General features: G+C 44.3%; 1 protein-coding gene across 6 annotated transcripts in view; it reads left to right on the top strand.

The window, feature by feature from the left end:
* The window catches only part of OTOF (otoferlin), a 185015-nt gene that overhangs the window by 124859 nt on the left and 35410 nt on the right, over positions 1–24746 (top strand). For all 6 annotated transcript variants that reach the window (XM_043987816.1, XM_043987814.1, XM_043987817.1 and 3 more), the window contains 12 exons: positions 1103–1165; positions 1511–1595; positions 14969–15128; positions 15733–15919; positions 16999–17185; positions 18788–19011; positions 19686–19794; positions 20395–20572; positions 20886–21006; positions 21648–21748; positions 22019–22109; positions 22546–22662. In XM_043987816.1, the coding sequence (XP_043843751.1) occupies positions 1103–1165; positions 1511–1595; positions 14969–15128; positions 15733–15919; positions 16999–17185; positions 18788–19011; positions 19686–19794; positions 20395–20572; positions 20886–21006; positions 21648–21748; positions 22019–22109; positions 22546–22662 (1623 nt within the window). The remainder of the gene's footprint in view (positions 1–1102; positions 1166–1510; positions 1596–14968; positions 15129–15732; positions 15920–16998; positions 17186–18787; positions 19012–19685; positions 19795–20394; positions 20573–20885; positions 21007–21647; positions 21749–22018; positions 22110–22545; positions 22663–24746) is intronic.

Genomic DNA, 24746 nt, shown 5'->3' with positions numbered 1-24746 from the left:
GGCAAGTGCTATTAATAACTCCATTTTAGAGATGAGAAAGTGGGTATAGGAAATCAAAGCCTTTCTTAGTCTTGTTGTGTTATACAAATCACAATCACATATCCATTGTCATGATCAGGAGCCCAACATCAACCCAGGGAAATATGGTTTGGGGCTTATTCAATCAACAAACAAATTAACCACTTCCTGTGAGCAAAGCAGGATCTAGTTGCTAAGTACTAGGAATACAAAGACAGAAGCAGAGATAGTCTCTACCCTTAAGAAGTTCATATTACAAAGGGGGAGATAAAGGGCATACAGGTATCTGTTAAGTGCCAACTATGAACCAGGTACTGTGAAAGGTTCTGGGTCCATAAAAATGAAAATGAGACAGGGGCTTCACTCAAGGAGCTTATAGTCTACCCTGTGTCTGTATCTCTCAAACTTCTCTCTCCCTGCAGTTATTTCTCTGTCCCCAAGTCTCTGTCTCTGTGTCTCTGTGTCTCTGTTACTGAGTGGATCATCATGGATATTAAGTATAATTGTGTTGTTGTTATCAACCCTTCCTCCTCTTCATGCCCCCAACTTACACAAAGTCTAGTCCCTCCCTGTAGCAAGTGGAGCCACACACCCCCTCCCACTCTAGGCACTGCCTGCCCCTGCCCCCAGGCCCAGAGATAAGGAATAAGTTCTACAGGTACTGGTAGATATCCTCTAGGCCTCTGGAGCTGTTGGCACAAGGTGGCAATGAATCCTGATTGCTTTTGATTGTCATCAATGAAGTGGCTGGTTCTGACACATCTATCTCTCAAGGTTGCAAATCAGGCTTCTAGTATGTCCTGGTTTTCACAATATCCTGCTCCTATCAGCACGGGCTTAGCCCTAGTGATATGGTACCAGGGATCCTTTCCAATTAGTGGCTCCTGTCAAGCAAGGGGTCCCCCTCCCCAGGGAGAAACGAGACTGTCCTCTTCTTTATCCTAACTCCATGGCTAAGGGAAAATAGCAGCATCTCCTGCCATCACCCAGAGCCATGCTGGGGGGTGCAGACAGGCACTGCCAGGAGGAAGGGTCTGGGTGCTGCCAGCTGGGTGACATGTAGGCCTGGATCCTTCCCCCCCAGTACTTTGTCTTCGACTTCCACGTCTCTCCTGATGTCATGTTCGACAAGATCATCAAGATCTCGGTGAGTGTGGGCAACAACCCTGAGTGGGTGTAGCTGACAGAGGAGGGGGCTCAGAGCAGGAGAGGCTGAGAGCAGGGGATGCCAGCAAGGCCTCTGAGGGTGGCCCCTGCTCTGCCAATGCCCCTCCCACCTCATGGCCCCTTCCACCCTCCCCAGATTCATTTAGACAGCTCCCAATGACTCATGGCACTGCGGCTGGAGAGCCAAGTTGGCCACTCAATTTCCCAAATCCCCAGAAAACACTGATACTCTCACTGCCCCAATCCCAGTTAACCCAACCCCATCCCCTGCGGATGGACAGCCCTATGCCTAGTCTGACTGGTGGCTGCTGATTCTGCCCGGAAGGTGATTCACTCCAAGAACCTTCTACGCAGTGGCACCCTCGTGGGGTCCTTCAAGATGGACGTTGGAACTGTGTACTCGCAGCCAGGTGAGTAGAGTGGTCACCAAATTCCCCAGTGTCTAAACTGGGAGCCTGGTAAGTAATTAGATACAATACAGTGTGATGTAATTCACCAAACCTAAAATGAGCACCTATGGGTGGGGGCGGGGTGGGGGAGGTGGTTGGGGGGGAGAGGTTATTAGGTGAGAGGGATTCAAAGAGGAAAAGCAACACAGCCCCTGCCTTCACTGAGATTATTGTTGAAGACTTGGACTGAAACAGTTCTCGAGCCAAAAAGGACCTTAAAGGTCATCTAGGCTCATTTTACAGAGAAGCAAACTGAGGACCAGTGATCAGAGAAGTCACTTGCCCAATGTCTTACAGCTAGCACAGAGCAGAAGCAGGATATGAACCCAGGTCCTCTGACTCCAGAATCAGTGCTCTTTACACCAAAGAACACTGCTCCCCCAAAGCTGGGGCTCATCTAGTCCGACTCCCTCCCATTTTACAGAGGAGAAAACAAAGGCTCAGAGAGGTTAGTTGATTTGCCTAAGATCACAAAAGAACATTAAGATTCCAACCCAAGTTGGCCAACTCCAAGCCCAGAAGCCTTTCTGGTACATCACTGCCCCTTAGGCACACTTCCATAGAGTACAAGGCCGAGGGGTATTAGATGCAGAGAAGAAATCCAGATAAATTCCTATGTGAAATTCAAGGCAGAAGAAATCATTTTCATCTGCGGTAAACAGGGAAGGCCTCCTGGAAGAGCTGCTGCCAACTAAACTAGGCCTCTAAGGAAGAAAAGGATTTGAACAGACTGTGATATGGAAGGAGCTGACCCCAGACTTTCAGAGGCAGCTGCACACAGAGCCACATGGGGATAGCAAGGGTGGACTGAGAGGCACTTCTTAGGAAAGCAGAATGAGAGGCAATGATAGTGTTTTTCATTCCTTTATCAGCATAGAAATGCCCAATCTCAGAGCCTGGTCAGCAAGAACCATTAGTTAAAATAGGAAGCAACCAAATGGCACTTAATTGGGGGGGGTATGCAATTAACAAGCATTTGTTAATGTATTGCAGATCAGATGCCCATGATAGAGTTTCCTCAATGGGTCTTCCCTATACCAGCGAAATCAAAACACAAAAGACTCTGAGGTAGTACAGCTAGATGGCACAGTGGATAAAGCACTGGCTCTGGATTCAGGAGGACCTGAGTTCAAATCCAGCCTTAGACACTTGACACTTACTAGCTGTGTGACCCTGGGCAAGTCACTTAATCCTCATTGCCCCACAAAAACAAAAATAAAAACAACAAAAACAAAAACAAAAAAAGCCCCAAAAGTCTTTTGGGCCTAAAGAGGCCTCTGAGGCCTAAAGAAGATAGAACTGAATGAAATCACAGGCCGGGTCCTTATCTCTATTCTCTATGTATGAAGTCCTGGGGATAGGGGATGGGGACCACACCTGTCATTTTAGTGGTATTTAGGTCATTTAGGGAAGAACTCCCAAATAAGGAAACTAAACAGATCAGCACCTTCTCTGATATTCACAGTTTCAGAGAGTTTCCTGTAGATCTGAGGGGTTATGACATTTGTTCAGTTACACAGTCTGTATTTCAGAGGTAAGTCTTCCTGGCCCTGAGGCCAGAACTCTATCCACTATGCAACAGGGACCAACAGGCACTAGTAATACAAAGACTAGAATGACTTGGTCCCTGCACTCCAGAAGCTCTCCTTCCAGACCCACCTTGTCTGCCCCCAGCCCTGAAGAGACGACCTCCCCAATGGCATCATTAGGGGCAGCTAGATGGTGCAGTGGATAGAGCGCTGGGCCTGGAGTCAGGAAGACTCATCTTCCTGAGTTCAAATCTGGCCTAAGACACTTATTAGCTGTGTGACCCTGGGTAAGTCACTTCACCCTGTTTGCCTCAGTTAACCCATCTGTAAAATGAACTGGAGAAGAAGATGGCAAAAACACTCCAGTATCTTTGCCAAGAAAACCTCAAATGGGGTCACAAAGAGTCAGACACAACTGAAACAATTGAACAACCAACCAAAATAGCATCCTTGAAGTAATAAAGGGTTTCTCTCTTTCCCACCATGCCACATCCCTACTCAACTGAATTTGTCTTTAAAATTGATTTGAGGGGCAGCTAGGTGGTGCAGTGGATAGAGCACCGACCCTGGATTCAGGAGTACCTGAGTTCAAATCCGGCCTCAGACACTTAACACTTACTAGCTGTGTGACCCTGGGCAAGTCACTTAACCCCAATTGCCTCACTTAAAAAAAAAAAAAAAAGAAGGGGGCAGCTCCTCCACAGAGACCTCTCTTAGGGGCAGCTAGGTGGCGCAGTGGATAGAGCACCGGCCCTGGAGTCAGGAGGACCTGAGTTCAAATCCGACCTCAGACACTTAACACTTACTAGCTGTGTGACCCTGGGCAAGTCACTTAACCCCAATTGCCTCACTAAAAAAAAAAATTTGATTTGAGGGCATCTTTCAGCTTCTCATTTTGTGGTCCTTGCCCTAAGGGTGCAGGCACATTTTGTGACTTTTCCCTAGGGTGTCAAAATTGCCCATTAAAACTCTTTGCACAATCTGTACCATAAGTGACTAACTATACAAAGCCTCCACCACAACAAAGTACTTTCACCTTACATATAGCACAACTAGAGAAATAATAGTGTGTCTCAGGATGCATAATAGCTAGTAAAAATATTAACAGCTATCATGTAACTAGAGCATTAGGACAGCTGGGTGGCACAGTGGATAGAGTGCCAGGCCTGGAATCGAGAAGAAATTAATTCAAATACAGCTTCAGACACTTAGTACCCATGTGACCCTGGGTAAGTCACTTAACTCTGTTTGCCTCAGTTTCCTCATCTGTAAAATGAGCTGGAAAAAGAAATGACAAACCACTCCAGTATCTTTGCCAAGAAAACTCCAAATGGGGTCTCAAATAATTGGATACAACATAAAAAGTTTTAAGGTTTGCAAACCACTTTACATGAATATCCTCTCATTTTTTCCTTACAACAACCCTAGGAGGTAGGTGCTATTATTATTCCCATTTTATATATGAGGAAACTGAGCCAAGCAGAGCTTAAGTGACTTTCCCTGGGCTCTACAACCAGAAGGTGTCTAAGACTGGAAGTGCTCTATCCACTGAGTCACCTAGCTGCCTTCTAACTGCATGGAGTTCCTAGTCCCATTTGTGCACAGCAAATGTAGACCAACTGACAAGTAACCAGATACTCACAGCTTGATTAATAACTGTTTGCCTACACTCTGATGAGGGACTACAGAGACACAAGGAGGAAAAGACCTATTTCCATAACACTGCAATGCTTAAGGTGGCTCACAACAGGCCAGTGAGTAGACACCCCCTGGTGAAAGGTACCACCTGGTGATCAGCAAGACAGAAGCATCCCAGTAAATGTATCAGTTGGGAAGAAGGAATAGAATGCTCATGATACACTCAAACTAATAAGTAGCCACTGACACAGCTCAGTGAACAAGCACCAACAAAGCGGCCAAGCTTGGCAAATGGCCACATACTGGTACACGTGTCACAATAATTAATCATGCATCCTTAGCTCGTGATGTAGCAGGCAGTACAATGGACTTGCAGTCAGAGGATCTAGGTTTGGATCATGTGATGCTGCTGTATGAACTTGAACAAATCACTTGGCCCCTCTGAGAGCCTTATTTTTCTACTCTATAAAATGAGATTGGACTAAATGACACCTAAGATTCTTTCTAGATCCAAATCTATATTATCCTGTATGTTCAGTGAGCAAATATGAAGTCTCACATTTGGATGAAAAAAATAAGCCTTACAAAGATCTAAAGTGGATAAGATAAATGAAGGAGTCTTAACACAAATTGGATTTTTTTTTTAGTCCATGTCTACATAATCCCAAAGCAACCAACCAACAAATCAATTAAACAATAAATTAATTAGTCAAACCAATTGTTTGATTAAATTAATCCAGAAGTATGGACACTGATTAAGGCTTCCATTTGTGTATACTTTTAATAATGTGTATCATGGGGCAGCTAGGTGGCGCAGTGGATAGAGCACTGGCCCTGGAGTCCGGAGGACCTGAGTTCAAAGCCAGCCTCAGACACTTAACACTTACTAGCTGTGTGACCTTGGGCAAGTCACTTAACCCCAATTGCCTCACCAAAAAAAAAAAAAATAATGTGTATCATGGCTTCAACAAACATGCACCTTTTTTTAAATGTAAGCACTGTAAATAAAACACACACAACATACACAATCAGGTTCACAAGCATGAGATAGAAAAAAGGATGGCTGGTAACAATTATTCATATGAAAAAGACCTGAGAGTCATAGTGGACCACACTTTCAATATAACTCAGAGGATTATGGTATCATAGATACAGTTGGGATTGAAAAGAACACTATAAATCATCTAGTCTAATACCTTCATTCACAAATTAGGAAACTGAGACCCAAAGAGTTGGGTAAGTGATTTACCCAAGTGAAATGATTCTCATTTCAGATATGGATAGCTATCAAATGCTATCCAAAGTCACACAGGTGGTAAATGACAGAGCCAGAATCTGAACCCAGGTCCTTGGACTCCAAATCCAGTATTCTTTCCATTGTATGAGTTAACATTATGTAATGGCAGTTTAAAAAAAAGACTAATATTATTTTAGGCTGCTTTAGAAAAGGCAAAGCATACAGGCCTAGGGAAGTCACAGTCCCACTATACTCCACCCTGGTTAGATAACATTGTGTTCCACTCAGGGTATCATATTTTAAGAAAAAAATTGTTAAGCTAGAGAATGTCCAGAAATTAATAACAGAAGTCAATCAACGACATTTACTGAGTGCTTCTTTGTCCCAGAAGATATATAGAGTTGTTATTGTTCAGTCATTTCAGTCATATCTGACTCTTCTTGGCAAAGATACTGGAGTGGTTTGCCATTTCCTTCTCCAGTTCATTTTACAGATAAGGAAACTGAGGCACATAGGGCGAAGTGACTTGCCCAGAGTCACACAGCTTGTAAGTGTCTGAGGCCAGATTTGAACTCAGGAAGTTGAGTCTTCTTGACTTCAGGCCTGGCACTGTATCTGCTGAGCCACCTCGCTGTCACATACACAGAGTAGATGAAGGTAATCTAGAAGAGCAAGGCCTCCTGCAGAAGGGGGATTTGAGCAGTCTGAAAAATGCTAATGAGGGGGGCAGCTAGGTGGCGCAGTGGATGGAGCACCAGCCCTGGATTCAGGAGGACCTGAGTTCAAATCCGGTCTCGGACACTTGATGCTAGCTGTGTGACCCTGGGCAAGTCACTTCACCCCAATTGCCTCACCAAAAACAAAAAACAAAACAAAACAAAATACCAATGAAGCCAGAAGGCAGATCTGAGAGGGCAGAGCATTTCCAGGCATGGAGAACACCCAGTGCAGGGGCACAAAGACAGGCTTCCAAGTGCTATGTTCTAAGGACTGCATGGAGACCAGTGTAACTAGGTTGCAGAAGGGCATGAAGCATGAGGAAATTGTAAAGGGAGGAAAGGACCAGGTGATGAAGAGCTTTGAATGCCAAAAGAGGGGCTTCTACTGGATCCTGGAGGTAATGGGGAGCCACTGAAGCTCACTGAAGAAGGCAGTAATTTTGTCGTGCCTATTCTTTCCAAAGAAAACAACACTCTGGCTGCTAAGTAGGGGATTGATCAGGATGAGGAGAAAGTAGAGGTGGGGAGACCAGTTAGAAGACTATTGCAGGGGCAGCTAGATGGCGCAGTGGATAGAGCACCGGCCCTGGAGTCAGGAGGACCTAAGTTCAAATCCAGCCTCAGACACTTACTTACTGGCTGTGTGACCCTGGGCAAGTCACTTAACCCCAATTGCCTCACCTAAAAAAAAAAAAAGACTATTGCAATAGTCCAGACAAGAAGCTATGAGGGCTTGCTAGGCTTGTGTCAATGAGTGAAGAGAAGATAATGTAAACAAGATATGCTGTGAAAGTAGAAATGACAAGACAGGATGGACAATGGATTAGATATATGGGGTGAGTGAAAGTGAGGAATCAAGGGTGACACTGAGGTTGGAGCCAAAGTGACTGAGCATGGTGGTTTCTTTGACAGTAATAAATGGTTCAGAAGGGCAAGAGCCTGAGGGAAATAATAAGTTGTGTTCTGGACATGTTGAGTTTGAACTGCCTATAAGACATCCAGTTTAAACTGTATGAAAAGTATGGCTTAGCACAACACCTAGGTTAGTACTAGATTGATCAATCTGGGAATCAGTTCCATAGAGGTGGCACTTGAACCCATGGGAGCTGACAAAGTCACCAAATGAACTGGTATAGAGTGAAAAGAGAAGGGAGCCCAGGAAAGAGTCCTGAGGGACACCCACAGTTAGACATGGGTGAAGAACAAGCCAAGGCAACTCAGAAGGAGCAGTGTGACTGATAGAAAACCAGGAGTGAGCAGTGTTATGAAAACCTAGAGAGAAGAGGGTATTCAGAAGGAGAACATGGTCAACAGTATCCATGCTGCCAAAAGGATTTAGGATTGGAAAAATGCCACTAGATGTAGCAATGAAAATGCCATTGGTAAATTGGGAAAAAGCAATTTCATCTGAAGGATAAGATCAGAAGCCAGATTGCAGCAGAGTGTTTAGAAGATGATGAAAGATGAGGAGGTGGAACCAAAGATGGGATCTAGAGCCCATGTAGGGAGGCTTGCCTTGGCAAGGAGAAGAGCCAACTCTTCATCTGATACCAGAATGAGGGAGAATGATGAAAGACCTTCAGAAAGTGCTAGATGAGATAGGATCAATAGGTGGAACTAGGCAATTTAGCCTACAGAGAAGATTGACCACAGGGCCCAAGAAATGTCTCAGGCATTCTGAACGGCAGTCATGAGGAAGAGGGACGGCCTATTCTGTTTAGTCTCAGAGGGCAAAGCTCACAGCAAGGGGAGGAAGTTGAAAAGAGACAATTATAGGCTTAGTGTCAGGAAGAACTTCCTAAAAAGTTGAATGGGCCAGAGGACTACTTGTTGGGTATATTGTAGAAGAGATTCTCATTGCAGGTATGGGTTAAGTTCATCCAAAGCCTAGAGGATTAATGTCCTTTGAGACACCTTCCAACCCTGTGACCTCGTGCTGCCTGGGGAAACAGAATTCATTAGCAGCTTTTAACAGCATGACCAATGAAGATTCTGGACTCTAGCCCCAATGGAGATTAATACTATGACCTTGATTTTTTAGACTTAGTGTAAGTTGATAACATCAAGCTTGCACTGGTCAGCCTCATGTGCATCCACAATGGAATCCCTCTATTCAGACAGTTTTGGTGGTTCCAGGAAGTTCAGCTCTTTACAGGGTTGGGCTGGTGAATGTTTGATAACCAACTCACTGAAAAAAAATTAGTGTAGCCCCAAACACTTTTAGGTTTAATCCATATTAGGAACGTTTTCTCCATTGCTTTTTTTTAAGTCTAGGAATCAGCAAAACAATAAATCAAGCCCTGATATGTAGCACTTGTCGATTTCTGAAATTTAAATGCTCAGACTGAAAATTTAACAATCACTTCTCATGAGACAACTCCAGCTAACACAAGCACACACCTGACTCTAAGGCTTTCCGATTTTAAGAAGTCTACTGCCTTCCCTCCAGGGTTTAGCATCCTTACCAAATCCTGCAGTGAAATCTCTCATAGTGGCTAACAACCCGTTTGGCCTTAGATAATGAGCTGCCTGATAAAACCTGTCTGTCCTGGTTTGAGGGAAGGGAAGAATGGAGGTGGTGGTCCCTGGTGACAGTGACAGTGACAGGATACAGTTCAGTTTGAGGGATGCATACAAAGTCCATAAAACTGCCTCTAGTTCCTCTGGCTAGGACACATGAAAGCAAATACTGAGATATCATTCAAAGCCCACCATAGAAATAGAAGCTTAGATTTATTTATAGTTGAAGGAGACTCTGAAACATCAAGCCCAATCCCTTTATTTTATATCTGAAGTTAAGTGACATGCTGGGGGGCAGCTAGGTGGCTCAGTGGATAGAGCACCGGCCCTGGATTCAGGAGGACCTGAGTTCAAATCCGACCTCAGACACTTAACACTTACTAGCTGTGTGACCCTGGGCAAGTCACTTAACCCCAATTGCCTAACCAAAAGAAAATAAAAGAATGAAAAGATGTCCTGGGGGTAGCTAGGTGGCACAGTGGATAAAGCACCAACCCTGGATTCAGGAGGACCTGAGTTCAAGTCTGGCCTTAGACACTTGACACGTACTAGTTGTGTGACCCTGGACAAGTCACTTAACCCTCATTGCCCTGCCCAAAACAAACAAAAGACAAGAAGAAGAAGAAAAGGAGTCCCACTGACTCCTCTCAGCCTAAATCATTCAAATCTGGGATCAATCTTTGGTTCTCATAAAAATGCCAACATCCTAGAGGAATAGAAAGCAGCATGCTACAGTGGAAATAACACCCAACTTGGAGTCAGAAAGCTTGGGTGTGAATCCTAGCTTTGCCATTTACTTCCTGTGTGACCTTGGGCAAGTCACATAACATCTCTAGTTTCTCTATCTGTAAAATAACTGGGTTGGACTACATGTTTCTCTAAAGTTCCTTTATTAAGTGTGTGATCCTTAACTTCTCTGAGACTCAGTTTTCTTAGCCTATTTTAGAACAATGAGGCATCTCTTTATGCAGAGTCTACCACTGCAGCTTCCTTTCCTAGACATCCCCTTTACTCCTAATTTCTCACTGCATCCCAAGCTCCCATGAGACAAAAGTTAACTTTCCTTGTAATATGTAGTTTCACATTTATTTTCACCACAAAGTAAAACTCATTAAATCAGAGACTGTGGGCTTTGAATAAAAAAGCTAAGTGTAAGGTGACTTTAGTTAGTTAAGCAATCAATTACTAGAGCCTTAAGTAGGGGAGTGGAGCTAGGGTTTTTCCCTAACACATACTACACCTGTAGTCAGCAATAGCATAGAAACAGCTGAGCTTAACACCTAGTTTGTTGTTGTTGAGTTGTATCCACTCTTCATGACTCCATTTGGAGTTTTCTTTATAAAGATACTGGCGTGATTCGCCATTTTCTTCTCTAGCTCATTTTACAGATGAGGAAACTGAGGCAAACACAGTTAAGTGACTTGCACAGGATCACAGCTATTAAGTTGTCTGAGGCCAGATTTGAACTCAGGAGTCTTTCTAACATCAGGCTCGCACTCTATCCGGGCCCAGCGCCTAGCTGCCCTAGCACCTAGTTAGCAAAAATAATTAGTTAAAATAGGAAGCTATACAGGTACCAACCCAGGTAAACTCCTCCCTGACCCAGCTCTATCTGGACACACCCAAGCCTCCAGTTTATGGTGTCCCAGAGTCTTCAACCAGGAAGAGTTAGGAGGGATGTGGGGCAGAGCTTTCCCAAGGTCTCTATCCACCTATCATACAGGGTGGTATTTAATGCCCTGTCTTTCATCTTTCCTGCTCCTACCCCCAGGGCTGGTTTATGTCAATTGGCAAACTACTTCACAACTGCTGCCTGCTATAGAGCCTTCTGCCATTCACCTCTTCTGATATTATATCCTCTGAGCTGGTATTGGCAAAACCCCTTCCATTTGCAGAAGGATCAGGAAGCAAGGAATGACCGACGGCACATAGATCCCTGTTTTCATGTGTCAGGTTAAGGTTCTTAACCTGGGATCCATGGATCATACCATCCCTCAAGGGATCTGTACACTTATTTAAGGGGGTGTATTAACTTGAGCAGAAAAAAAAATTACATCCTTATTTTCACTAACTACTAACTGAAGTTTTCAGCATTTCCTTTAATTATGAATTGTTTAAAAATTTTATTCTGAGGGGCAGCTAGAGGGCGCAGTGGATAAAGGACCAGCTCTGGATTCAGGACGACCTGAGCTCAAATCCAGACTCAAATACTTGACACTTAATAGCTGTGTGACCCTGGGCAAGTCACTTAACCCCTATTGCCCCATTTAAAAATAAAAATAAAATTATTCTGAGAAAGGGTCCATAGGTTTCACCAACTGCCAAAAGTGGAATGGCAGGAGGGAGGTGAGAAAACACTGATAAAGAGGGTGGAAGGAAATTGTGAGGGCCAGGTTATACAAAAGCATGCTTCCTTTGGCATGTGGACCATGGAATACCAACACCTGTAATAGACATAAACCTGTGTGAATCATTTGGCAAGTGTCAGAGCTCAAGGAGAAACAGACCTCTCAGTGTCCATTTTAAGTTCCGTGTGAAAGTCAGACCTCCCCAAGTGCAGAGAAAAGTTTGATACCAGATTTTTAAATGTAATAAAGTTAATTTACAAAGTACTTTTGTTGAGAATTCAAAACAGTGAATTAAAGTAAGCTAATGCTAAATATGTATGTATGCATGTATATGTATATATATATTTGTAATGGGTTTTCTTTTTTCTTTATCGATGGGTAGGAGAGGGCAAGAAAAAGAATTAGAAATTGAAAGTAAAATTTACTTTTAAAAGATTTTTCATTTTCATTTTTCAATTTTAAATTTATTTTTATTTTTAATTAAAATGGACATTTTTAATTTTTTTAATTAAAAAAGGTCAAAGTAAGCCAATGAAAAGACTAACCCTTTAAATAAATCCCCCAAAATATTTATCTATAGGGAAACAGTTTTATTAATTTAATTGTCTTGGATAGCACTGATTTCCTTATATATGGGGTATCCCAAAAGTCTTAGTGCAGTTTTAAGCTTTAATAGCTCATATTATGCTATAGTCATTTTATATTTAATTGTTATTGTCAAATTAGTACATTCATATATACTAATATAATACTACTGAATTATTTCCATCACTTGAAGGCACATAAGGGAGTTCCCTCCACCAATGCAGAGAATTAGTCACAAAGCTAGCATGTGTCACTGGGTCTTCTTGACTCCCAGTCCAGCAGTCTACTAATCCAGCTTATCTCTCATTAAACTCTATTTATTTGTTTTGTCAGGACCTATGATTTTGTCATGAGGACGACCAATGTAAAACTGTCCCCTACCGATGTAAATTTAATGGGCAGCTCTTCTGTAAATTACAGTTTCAGAGAGATTCCTGAGATACTAAAAAGTCCATGAAGACACAGATCATATGTGTCACAGGCAAAACTTAAATGGGAGCCTTCTTAACTCCAAGGCAAATCTCACACTGAGCTACCTCTCTTAGAGAGCAATATAGTGAGTTAAAATTATTCATTTCCAAAATAACATTAATAGGGGGCATCTAGGTGGCACAGTAGATAAAGCACTTGCCTTGGATTCAGGAGGACCTGAGTTCAAATCCAGCCTCAGACACTTGACACTTACTAGCTGTGTGACCCTGGGCAAGTCACTTAACCCTCATTGCCCCGCAAAAAGAAAGAAAGGAAGGAAGGAAGGAAGGAAGGAAGGAAGGAAGGAAGGAAGGAAGGAAGGAAGGAAGGAAGGAAGGAAGGAAGGAAGGAAGAGAAAGAAAGAAAGAAGGAGAAAGAAAGAAAGAAAGAGGAAGAAAGAAAGAACGTTAATAAAACAATCTCACTTTATGAGGTTTTTAAGCCTTGAACCATGTTTTTCTGTGCACCCGGACAGGTGTTGTTGTTATCTAGCCGATCACTCATGTCTGACTCTTTGTGACTCCATTTGGGGTTTTCTTGGCAAAGACACTGCAGGGGTTTGTCATTTCCTTCTCCAGCTCATTTTACACATAAGGAACTGAGGCAATCAGTGCTAAGTGACTTGCACAGGGTCACATAGCTCCTAAGTGTCTGAGGCCAGATTTGAACTCAGGAAGAATGACTCCAGGCCCAGTGTGCCACCCACTGTGTCTCCTAGCTGCCCCTTCCAGACAGGTTATTATCCGCCAATGAGGAGACTAGCTACCCTCTTCGGATTTGGGCTTGTTTCTGTATATGTACCTTAACATAGACCTATAGACATATATTGGGTAGGTGTGGATGAAGGAAGACAATTAGACCACAACAGAGTCAAGTCAACAAACATTTATTAAATATCTACTCTGTGCCAAGCACTCTGCTGAACACTAGCTATAAAAAGAAAGGCAAAACCAGTCTCTGACTTTTTTTTTTTTGGTGGGGCAATGAGGGTTAAGTGACTTGCCCAGGGTCACATGGCTAGTAAGTGTCAAGTTTCTGAGTCCAGATTTGAATTCAGGTCCTCCTGAATCCAGGGCCAGTGCTTTATCTACTGCACCACCTAGATGCCCCCACCAGTCTCTGACTTTGAGAAGCTCACAAACTAACAATATTTGTCACATGCAAACAATTGCATACCAAAAAAAATGTCCAGGTAATATTGGAAATAATTTCAGAAGGACTAAGAAAGTATTGGAAGCACTGGTCTTCAGGGCCTTTGAGACACTCAAGGGGTATAGGATGATTCTAGAGGGACCAATGACAGCTCACAGCAATACTGAAGAGATGGTCTCCAGATGCACAGAGAAGATTATGTGATGTTGGGGTGGTGAGGGAGGTGGTGAGGTAAGTTTTCTGACACCCAGGGAATAGCTACATAGATATGAAGTGTGGCAATAAAATGATGAAACGAATTTTCCTCTGTGGCTCATGAATTGGCCCTGGAGGCAGTTCCCAAAAAAGTAATTCCAAAGAAGCTTTAAGCAATGGTAGCCTGAAAGCATTTATGCAGTACTGTGGATAGTGTGCTGGGTGTAGATTCAGGAAGACTTGAGTTCAAACCCACCCTCAGATGCTTACTAGCTGTGTGACCCTGGGCAAGTCACTTAAGCTCTGTATGCCTCGGTTTCCCCAACTGTAAAATTGGAATAGTAATAGCGCCTACTTTCCAGGATTGTTGTGAGGATATAGTGAGATATTTGCAGTGTTTTGGAGGCTTTAAAATGCTATATAAATGCTAGCTATTATTAAGGGGGCAACAATTCTTCAAATGTTTGGATTCTTCTGTGTTTGATTATTTTAAAAATCAATCCCAAGGGGGTGGCTAGGTGGCGCAGTGGATAGAGCACCGGCCCTGGAGTCAGGAGGCCCTGAGTTCAAATCCAGCCTCAGACACTTAACACTTACTAGCTGTGTGACCCTGGGCAAGTCACTTAACCCCCATTGCCTCACTAAAAAAAAAAAAAATCAATCCCTTTACTTTTCAGTCACAATTCTTCCATCCTGATAAATTAACTGACATGCCCAACTCTGAATGAACTCAACTTGAATTATGGCCAAGAGACAGACAGGACTTAGGAGTGTGAACCAGTAACCACCCCTAAGCTAATAACTTCTGCTTGCTTCAGGAGCCAACAGTGTTTTACCTAAGCAGGCTTTGCCTTCCACCCCTCTCCCCCAGTCAGAAGAAGGGTAAGTTGAAATTCTGAGAAATGGGTGCAACATCAAGACCCCTTACATCCTCCTGCAGAACACCAGTTCCATCACAAGTGGGCTATCCTGTCAGACCCAGATGACATCTCAGCTGGGCTGAAGGGCTATGTCAAGTGTGACATTGCTGTGGTGGGCAAGGGAGACAACATCAAGACCCCCCACAAGGCCAATGAAACTGAAGAGGATGACATTGAGGGGTGAGGATTCCCCATCTCATCCCAATCCCAAGGGTTCCCTGATCCCAGTCCTTCCTTCCCTACTGCCTCTGATCCAGCAGAAATATACTTGCCCCCAGAGTGGCAGCCCATTTGGTCCCAGGTGTCTTGCCTCCCCTGATATCCCATCTACTTCAGCAGTCCCAGATAGCCATTGCTCTTCCTGGGTTCCACAGGAATACAAGTCTTTTTTTCAGGAGCCTCAAGCAATCTCCCAGAGGTGGTCTGTGGCATATACTCCCTCTCCTCCTCATTCTAGGCTTTCTTTTCTGCTTGAGTTGGTATAGAAGAGGGAGAAAGGGAGGAACATACAGGCCCCCAGGATTTTTACCCCATCTTCCCATAGACAAAGGGCAGAAATCTGAAGGCAAACAGAAGTACAGAGGGCAGCTATTTGGTGTACGCATGTCCAAATCTTAGAACCACAAAGGAAACTAGTAGGGAAGACAAGGGCTAAAACACATTTGGGTCCTGGGTCCAGCGGGTCAAAGAATCTGGAACAAAGAAGGCAGCGTAAAGAAATGGGCCCTGGGTGAGGGGAAAAGGGGAGCTTGGCTGCAATACCCCAGGCTGGATGTGCCGGTAGGAACTTGCTGCTTCCCGAGGGGGTGCCCGCCGAGCGCCAATGGGCCCGATTCTATGTGAAGATATACCGGGCGGAGGGACTGCCCCGCATGAACACAAGCCTTATGGCCAACATGAAAAAGGCATTCATTGGTGAGAACAAGGACCTCGTTGACCCCTACGTGCAAGTCTTCTTTGCTGGCCAAAAGGTACCTATGGGGCACTCAGCAGGTCAGTAGGTTAGTCAGTTAACAAACATTTATTAAGCACTTACCATGTGCCAAGTGCTATGCTAAAGTCTGGGAATACAAAGAAAGGCAAAAATAGTCCCTGCCCTCAAGAAACCCTTGTCTAGTGGGCAGACAGGATGCAAACAGCTACAAATGCACAAGCTCCATACAGCATAATTGAGAGGCAACCTCAGAAAGGAAAACACTAAGAGTTGGGGGAGAAGAGGGGAGATGGGAAACAGAAGTTTGAGGCTCAGATGATAGATCTCGCAAGGAACCTAGTGGTTAGAGCAGGACATATGGGAAGCAGGCTCTTATCTTTCATCCCTTGGACTTGGAACCTCTATCTAGAGTACAGGTTCTTAACCCAGGGTCTTTGACCTTGATATATTGGTATATGTGTGTGTGTGTGTGTGTGTGTACACACACACACACACACACACACATACACACATATGGGTTTGGGTGGGTGGTATGTATGTGTGTGGGTGGGTGTGGGTGGGTGTTTTGATGACCATATTTCAATATAATTCATTTCCTCTATAATCCTATACATTTTATGTTATGCATTTAAAAACAAGGAGTCCATAGTCTTCATCAGTCTGCCAAAAGGGGCCATGACATGCAAAAAAAGGTTAAAAAATTCCTGCTCTAGAGTTGGGAATGAGAAGCAATAAAACCAAGAGTTTGAGAGACAAGGGGCATGAGACCACCAAGAGGGGGGGAGATTAGAAGAGTGGGGGCCTGAGAATACAAAAAACCCACAAGGCAGATTATGAACTCCCTGGACCCTTGACATATGATTCAATTCAAGAAGAATTTATTAAGTTCCTGCTCTGTCAGACACTGTGCTAGGCACTAGGGATACAAGGACAACAAACAGCAACAACATGGCAAAGACCTCAAAATACCCCAGGCAGTCATCCCCTAACTTCAAAGAGTGGGGAGACCACAGTGGCCAGAGAAGGGAGAATTAGGATAAAAATGGGGGTAGGGGGTTATATAAGGTATATTCTTTCTCCTTTCCCCAACCTATCATCATTCCTCCATCTGGACAGGGCAAGACATCTGTGCAGAAGAGCAGCTATGAGCCCCTGTGGAATGAACAAATCGTCTTCACAGACCTATTCCCTCCACTCTGTAAACGCATGAAGGTGCAGATCCGGGACTCAGACAAGGTCAATGACGTAGCCATTGGCACCCATTTCATTGACCTGCGAAAGATTTCCAACGATGGAGACAAAGGTCAGGATCGAGGACTGGGAGAGGTTGGTGGCAGATAAGGAGGAGGGAGGAGGAAAATAGATGGAACCCTTGAGGTAGATGTGTAGTCACATCCAAGAGTTCCCAAGGCAGAGATAGCAGGGTGGATCCCTTATGGTAAAAAGGTTTTTCCAGAAGAACCTGATTCACTAAAAAAGAAAGAATGGATGGATGGATGGATGGATAGATAGATAGATAGATAGATAGATAGATAGATAGATAGATAGATAGATAGATAGATGGGTGGGTGGGTGGATGGATGGATGGATGGATGGATGGATGGATGGATGGATGGATGGATGGATGGATGGATGGATGGATGGATGGATGAACGAATAATTTTTAAAATAATAAAGAAGATAAAAACCAATATTAATACATCAAGGAATACAGTGTTTCTCAAGGTCCTCCAAGAGGCTGGAGCCCACCTAACCACCTCCAATTCCTACCCCCCTGCAATCCAGATAACAGGGATGGCCGGGAGAACTCTCTTGGAAGACAAATTAGACTAGATGGTTCTCAGGTCTCTCCCAATTCTAAGATTCTTTTGTTCTATGAGGATACCTTAAAAAACACAGTCCCAACCCATGCCACTCCCAGTTTGTCTTTATCTTATAGGTTTGTAGGGCGTCTGGGGATCCAGACCAGTGATTTCTTTGGTATAGGGAATTTTCTATGAGGAAACTATGATCTTAGAAACTCCTTCTACAAATGCAAATTGGGCAACTTTTGTAGCATAATTTTACAGAGTTGCCTGGAGGCGCTGAGAGGTTAAATGGCTTGAGGAAGGTCCATCAGCAAGTAAGTATGTGTCAGAGGAAGGACCAGAACCCAGGTCCTTCTTGACTCTGAAAGTATTAGATTTTACTTACTATGAGGCCTGCTCTATACCACACTTCCTCTCATCTAATAGCTTATTCCTCAGAATGGCCAGGGCTCAGATTTCATTAACTTGCAGGCCACTCCTCCTCCAGGTGCCATAAAACAGAGAGCTTTACTGAACACTCAGCTTGAATCCCCCTGCCTAGTCTCCCAAAGAGAGTAGTAGATAGGCCCAAGAAAGTCTTTTCACATATGAAAACTCCAAATCCTGCCCCCTCTAAGTCAGCCAATCAATAAACCATGTCAACCAATCAGCAATTCTCTAAGTACCTACTGGGCTCTTTCTACCATAAGATTATGTATCCCGAGCTGAAAGGGACCATAGGATCATAGATTTAGGGCTAGAAGGGACCTCAGAGGCTTCCTAGTTCAACCCCCTCATTCTACAGAAGAGCTAAGACCCAGGAAAGTCGAGTGATTTGCTCCAAGTAGTAAGTGGCAAGACTGGGATTTGAACCTAGGTCCTCAGACTCCACAAGCAGTGCTCTTCCCATTATACCACTCTGTCTCCAAAAGAAATAACCTCCCCCTTTCTAGGTGAACTCTTCTTTGCACATAGGCCAGAGAAGGCTAGGGAGTTGGAAGAATGAAGTGATGAGGAGAACAGCAAGCCCCACCCTAGATTGTGCCTCCTTCCCAATTGGGCTTTATGGAAGGTTTCCCTTCCTACTCGTCTCCAAACCCTTGCTTCCCCTCTTTCAGGCTTCCTGCCCACTCTGGGCCCAGCGTGGGTGAATATGTATGGTTCCACTAGAAACTACACCCTGCTAGATGAGCACCAGGACCTGAACGAGGGGCTGGGTGAAGGTGTCTCCTTCAGAGCCCGCCTGATGCTGGGTCTAGCTGTGGAAATACTGGACACCTCCAACCCTGAGCTCACCAGCTCCACCGAGGTGCAGGTGGAACAAGCCACACCTGTTTCTGATGTGAGTCTCATTGCTTGGCCATGACTCTAGGTTAGAACCCTACTGTATCCTAAAGTCTTATCCCATTTAGCCCCATCCCAACCAAATTTCTTATTCCTTTCATGTCCTAGAGATGCACTCAGCATCCCAAGCTCTACTTGTACATCTTAGCCTAACAGGGTCACACGTTAACCACCTACTGGGTCTTAGGGTATGTCTAGGTCAGAGTTGCATGCCATTATTTCCAAGGTTAGTATAGTGTCAGTCCCCTCCTGGAGCCCCAGTGCCAGTGCCCTGAATTAGGCCAAGGCCTCCAGATGGAGAACTGCCATCCCTTTGTATATCCTGAGCTTTATCTGTCTTCTGCCCAGAGGCCATTGAGAATATGGCTTATCTCAATAAGGTGGTGGTTAGATGCTGACAAATCCAAGTGGGAGTTTCTCACCAGAACCCTTGAACCCTACCTTGCCATATGTCTCTGTTGTTCTGGAGAAAGAACTCAGCCCCAAAAATTCTGTAAACCTTGGAGATCAAGGTAGGAACCTCAGAATCCCATCTGCCAAGTTTTAGAGGTCAAAGGAAAATACCCCAGTGCAAAGATTCTGCCCAAGAGAGATTAGAGGAAGATGACCTGGTCTTAGAACCTCTCTGCCCAGTCTGTGACTAAGAGCTCCCTTGCCCTACCTCCTCACCAGAGCTGCACAGGGAAAATGGAAGAATTCTTTCTCTTTGGGGCCTTCCTGGAGGCCTCCATGATCGACCGGAAGAATGGAGACAAGCCTATCACCTTTGAAGTCACCATAGGTCAGTGCAGCATCCATGATCTCAGAACCCTACACATCAATACAAACCCTATGGTCTTTCTGTCTTCTTCCCTTCCCTTCACATACATACATACATACATGCCCAAAAGGTGAAGGAGTCTGGTTCTCCAGGTGAACAAGACAGTTGAGTCATCAATAGAACACCAGGAAGGGAAAGGATTTCTCTTTTTAAAAAGGTTGAGGTCCCAGTCAAGGGTGGGTAAGTGAGTGCAGAAAAATAGGGATGTCTCAGACTGGAATTGAATTTTGGCCTTTAGGATGGGCTTCTGGGGAGAATCTGACATTATATCAGTATTTGGGAGTGAAAGAGAGAGTAAGGGAAGGAGGTAAAGGAAGAAAAAAAGAGGAGAGCAAGTAGGAAAGAAAAGGAAAAACAGACTCAGATTCTCATCCAACACTGCTCTGCTACTTCCAAACTGATAAACCCACTCATCTAGCTTCCCTTCTTCCCTCTTCTTCTCTCTCTCTCTCTTTTTCTTTCCTAAATCCCAAAGTAATAGACAGCTGGGAGGGTGGGGATCGATAATAGCTATTTATAGAACAATTTCAGTACCTTCTCTTCCCCTCATTCTGCTCCCAGGGAACTATGGTAACCAGGTAGATGGGATGTCTCGACCTCAACGTCCAAAGAAGAAGGAGGGTGGGGATGAGGAAGAAGTAGACCTGATCCAAAACTCCAGCGATGATGAAGGAGATGAGGGTGGAGATCTGGTGTCTGTCTCCTCCTCACCTCCAATGCGGCCCCAAATCACAGACAGGTAAGGCCTAGAACAGGGAAGTAGAAAGGAGAGGAAGAGTTAAGTAGGGGACTAGATGTTAGTTGTGGGAGAGGACACTGTGCAGAGGCTTCTTACCAGCCACTAGCCAACTCCCTGCCCCCCTTCCCCCCCCCCTCTCTCTCTCTCTCTATATATATATATATGCATATATGTCTACCTATCCCACACCAGTGCTACCCTGCCTCCACTCTGCTTCTTACTGGCATAGCAGACTGAAGCATCCTACCTCCTTTCCATCCTTCCTCTCAGCCTCCTCCTCAACTTATCCCTTTACTCCTGCTCCATCCCCCAGGAACTACTTCCATCTGCCCTATTTGGACCGCAAGCCCTGTATCTACATCAAGAGCTGGTGGCAGGACCAGCGTCGCCGCCTCTACAATGCCAATATCATGGATCGGATTGCAGACAAGCTGGTCAGTGCCTTTGATGGGGGACAGGGGGTGAAGCTGGAAGGGAAGTGGAAAGAAGACCAATTTGGTAGTCAGGAGACCTAAGTTCTAGTCCTAACTGTGATCAATTCACTAAGTGACCTTGGGCAAGTCACCTCTACTTTTCATCTATAAAATGAGGGGATTGGACTAGATGGTTTCTAAGGTCCTTTTCAGCTCTGAGATTCTTTGACCTTCTTTCTGAAGTACCCTTTCTAAATAAAATACTGCCTAATTACAACATCCTAATGCTGCCATTCCATGTCAGGCATGGCGGGTCATTGGATTCCCAGAAAAGCCTCTAGTTCCATCCTATTCTTCCATTCCTCAAAGCAAAAAGAAAATACTAGATGGGAGTGGAATATGGGACTGGTAGGGAGAGACTGTCCTATTTTGGTACCCTCAGATATCAGAATAATGGAAAGTCTCAACAGAGAGGGAAGGTCAATCAACACTACCATGGAACACAAATATGGGGTCCTTATTTTGATTCATTCACTTGAAAAAACACATCCCAATTTATCTTGCCATCCAGTTCCTCCCCTGAAAAATTGGGAAGATGTGAAAGGTATAAAGACTATAACAAGTCTCTTGTCCTTCTTTTTCTCCTAAACCCTCACATCCAGGAAGAGGGTCTGAATGATGTACAAGAGATGATCAAGACAGAGAAGTCTTACCCAGAGCGTCGGCTCCGAGGTGTTCTGGAGGAACTCAGCTGTGGCTGCTAGTGAGACAAGGAATAGGGGGAATGGGAAATACATTTAGGGGTGAGGGAATCAAAGGAAGGGGAATGGGTAATGGGGGTGAACTAGAGAAGTCAAGGGAAGGGGAACGGGGAAGAGGCTGGTAGGGGACACAGAGGACAAGGATGGGCAACATGTAGCCGGAATGAGGCATGGAAAGACAGTAAGAAATGCATATAGATCCAAGACAGACAGAGTGGAATGAGTTCCAAGAAAGTTTGCTCAGACCCAGGTTCTGACTTTGTCTCTTGCAGTCGATTTCTCTCACTAGCTGACAAGGACCAGAGCCAATCCTCCCGAACAAGGCTTGACCGGGAGAGACTCAAGTCCTGCATGAGGGAGCTGGTGAGGACAGGAAGCTGTCCAAGGTCTGGGGAAGTGAAGGGGTGGAATGGGGCATAAGCAACTAATGAAAAAGGTCTGTGGGAGGGGGATATGGGGAGCCATGGGAGAAAAGCTAAGAAGGAACTGAACATGACCTCTGGGCAGGATGTACAAAGAAGAAACTCTGAGGGGATTAGACCCAGGAGAGAGAGAGAACTTAATGAAATGGGAAAAGTGGCTGCAGTTGTAAGGGTGTCAGGCCCCAGCCAGGGCCAAGCAGACTCAGAGAAGGATTCTGTCCATCTCTGGGATACCTGCCCCTTCCCAGGATCAGTCCCGCAGGTCTCCACCTGAACTCCCACTCAGGATTGTTCCCGAGTCCTTTCCCATTGTGCCTATTCCCCTCTCTGGCCTCTGGGCCCCCTCCTGTCCTCTGCCCATCTTTTGCCATACACAGGAGAGCATGGGGCAGCAGGCAAAGGCTCTGCGGGCTCAGGTGAAGAGGCACACTGTGCGAGACAAGCTGAAGCTGGTACAGAACTTCCTCCAGAAGCTGCGATTTCTGGCAGATGAGGTAAAGGATCTCGGGAGTCCACTAGACAAGTATTGAAGTGCCAAGCCCAGCACCGCACTAGGTCCTGGACAAGGTGTGGGGGGAAGACCCAACAAATGGCATTCCCACCTTCTAGGAAGGATCACAATGGGAGTAAAGAACAGACCTGGCATTCAAATACCAGGACCTTGGGGTGACACAGCAGATAAAGCAGATAAAATACTGGCCCTGGATTCAGGAGAACCTGAGTTCAAATCCAGCCTCAGACACTTGACACTTACTAGCTGTGTGAACCGGGGCAAGTCACTTAACCCTCATTGCCCCCCCCCTCCAAAAAAACCCCTAATACCAGGACCTTGGGCAAGATAACTTAATCTCCCTGAACATTAGTTTCCTCATCTGAGGAAATGAGACTAAATGACCTCTAAGGTCCCTTCCAGCTCTAAAAGTATGATCCTATGAATCCAGAGTCAAGTTGGAAAGATAAGACATACATGGTGCCAGAAATAACAAAACTAATATTTCTTCACCAAACATACCAGAATTTATACGTATATGTGAATATTATTGCTTTCAAAGTAGTCATCTTAGGAAACAGATTCTGGGCAGAAAGAGAGCTCTGGCCTTCATTCCCTAGCCCTCCCCTAACCTGGGCTATTTATTCTTTTTCTACTCTTTTTACTTGACTGTGTCATTTAGCCTTCACTGGCCAGTTTGCCCAAAGTGTTGAATGGAAGCCCTTTCTTTTTTCTTCTTTTCCCTTTTCCTTTTCTGTACTACAAATTTATATCATTTTCAATTCATGGAAAAAAAAAACAAGCATTTCCCTAATACAGCACAATAAAAAAGAAAGATGATTGCATATGAAACTACAAATCTACCATGTGCAACTTGCTATTCCCTCCAAATATACCACACAGCTATCATCTAAATTTCTTTTTTTCTTTCCTCCCATCCCCCACTATAGAGATGGCTACCATTAGACACAAATAGGAATGTATGCATGCATGCATGTACACATTATGTATGTATGTATGTGTAAAATTATTCTATACATAGTTCTATTTATCAGTCCTTTCTCTAGATGTCAGTCCTTTCTAACCCCTCTCCTAATGCCAAAAGTCCATGCTCAGTCTTGGCAGAGACACCTCCCGCCTTTATTCTCCATAGTATACCTTTAACTAAGAGATTGGACTTTTGAAGAGGATTTACCAGTATTTAAACACTATTTGACCTCAGATGGTAGAATGAAAAGCAGTGGGCAGAAGTTACAAAAAGATCAATTTGGGCTTGACATCAGGAAGAGCTTCCTCATGATTAGAATGATCTCAAAGTGCAACTGGCTGCCTTGAGAAGTGGTGGCTGGTCACCATCATTAGAAGTCTTTGAGCAGAGACTAGAGATAAACTTGTCATGGATGTAGTAAAGAGGATTCTTTTTTCAAATATGGTTTGGAATAGATGGATCCTTTCCAACTCAGATTCTACAGTTCTGTGAAATAAGACAAGACTCTGAGTTCCTTGAAGTCAGGGATTGTTTCCTTCCTTTGTACACTCACAGTGCTTAGCACAGTACCTGGCACATAGTAGGTACTAATAAATCCTTATTAATTTGACTTAAAATTAAAACACACTTATGGAGAACTGAATTGCCATGTTATAAAGTAGGGGAATTACATTCTGAAACATCCCTAAACTATCAATTCTTAGAATAATATAGGTTCATCTATTTAGAGCTAACCACAAGAACCACTGAAGCTGCCTAGTGTAACTATCCCTCATCTTAGAGATGGAGAAATTAAGAGCCAAGGAGGTCAAGTGCCTTGCCTGAAGCTAGGTATGTAGCAAGTGGCAGGACTGGGATTAATCAATTGACATTCCTGAACTAATTGGCATTGCTCCCTTCAACCTTGCTGGAGCACATACCTCCAATATCACAATATTATTCTTAATTAATCTTTTCAGTTTCAAAGCTGGTCCCCTCCCACCAATTTTCAGGGTCAGCCTCCCATGAGGCATCAATCCTTTGCATTAGTAAAGCTCCACCCACTAACTGCAAGGAAGCGGATCCTTTGTCCATATACCATAGGTTCGGTCTATTCATTC

The sequence above is a fragment of the Dromiciops gliroides genome, chromosome 2 (assembly GCF_019393635.1).
Source record: "Dromiciops gliroides isolate mDroGli1 chromosome 2, mDroGli1.pri, whole genome shotgun sequence".
Classification (NCBI taxonomy): Eukaryota; Metazoa; Chordata; class Mammalia; order Microbiotheria; family Microbiotheriidae; genus Dromiciops; species Dromiciops gliroides.
This window is presented reverse-complemented; position numbering and strand designations above follow the sequence as displayed.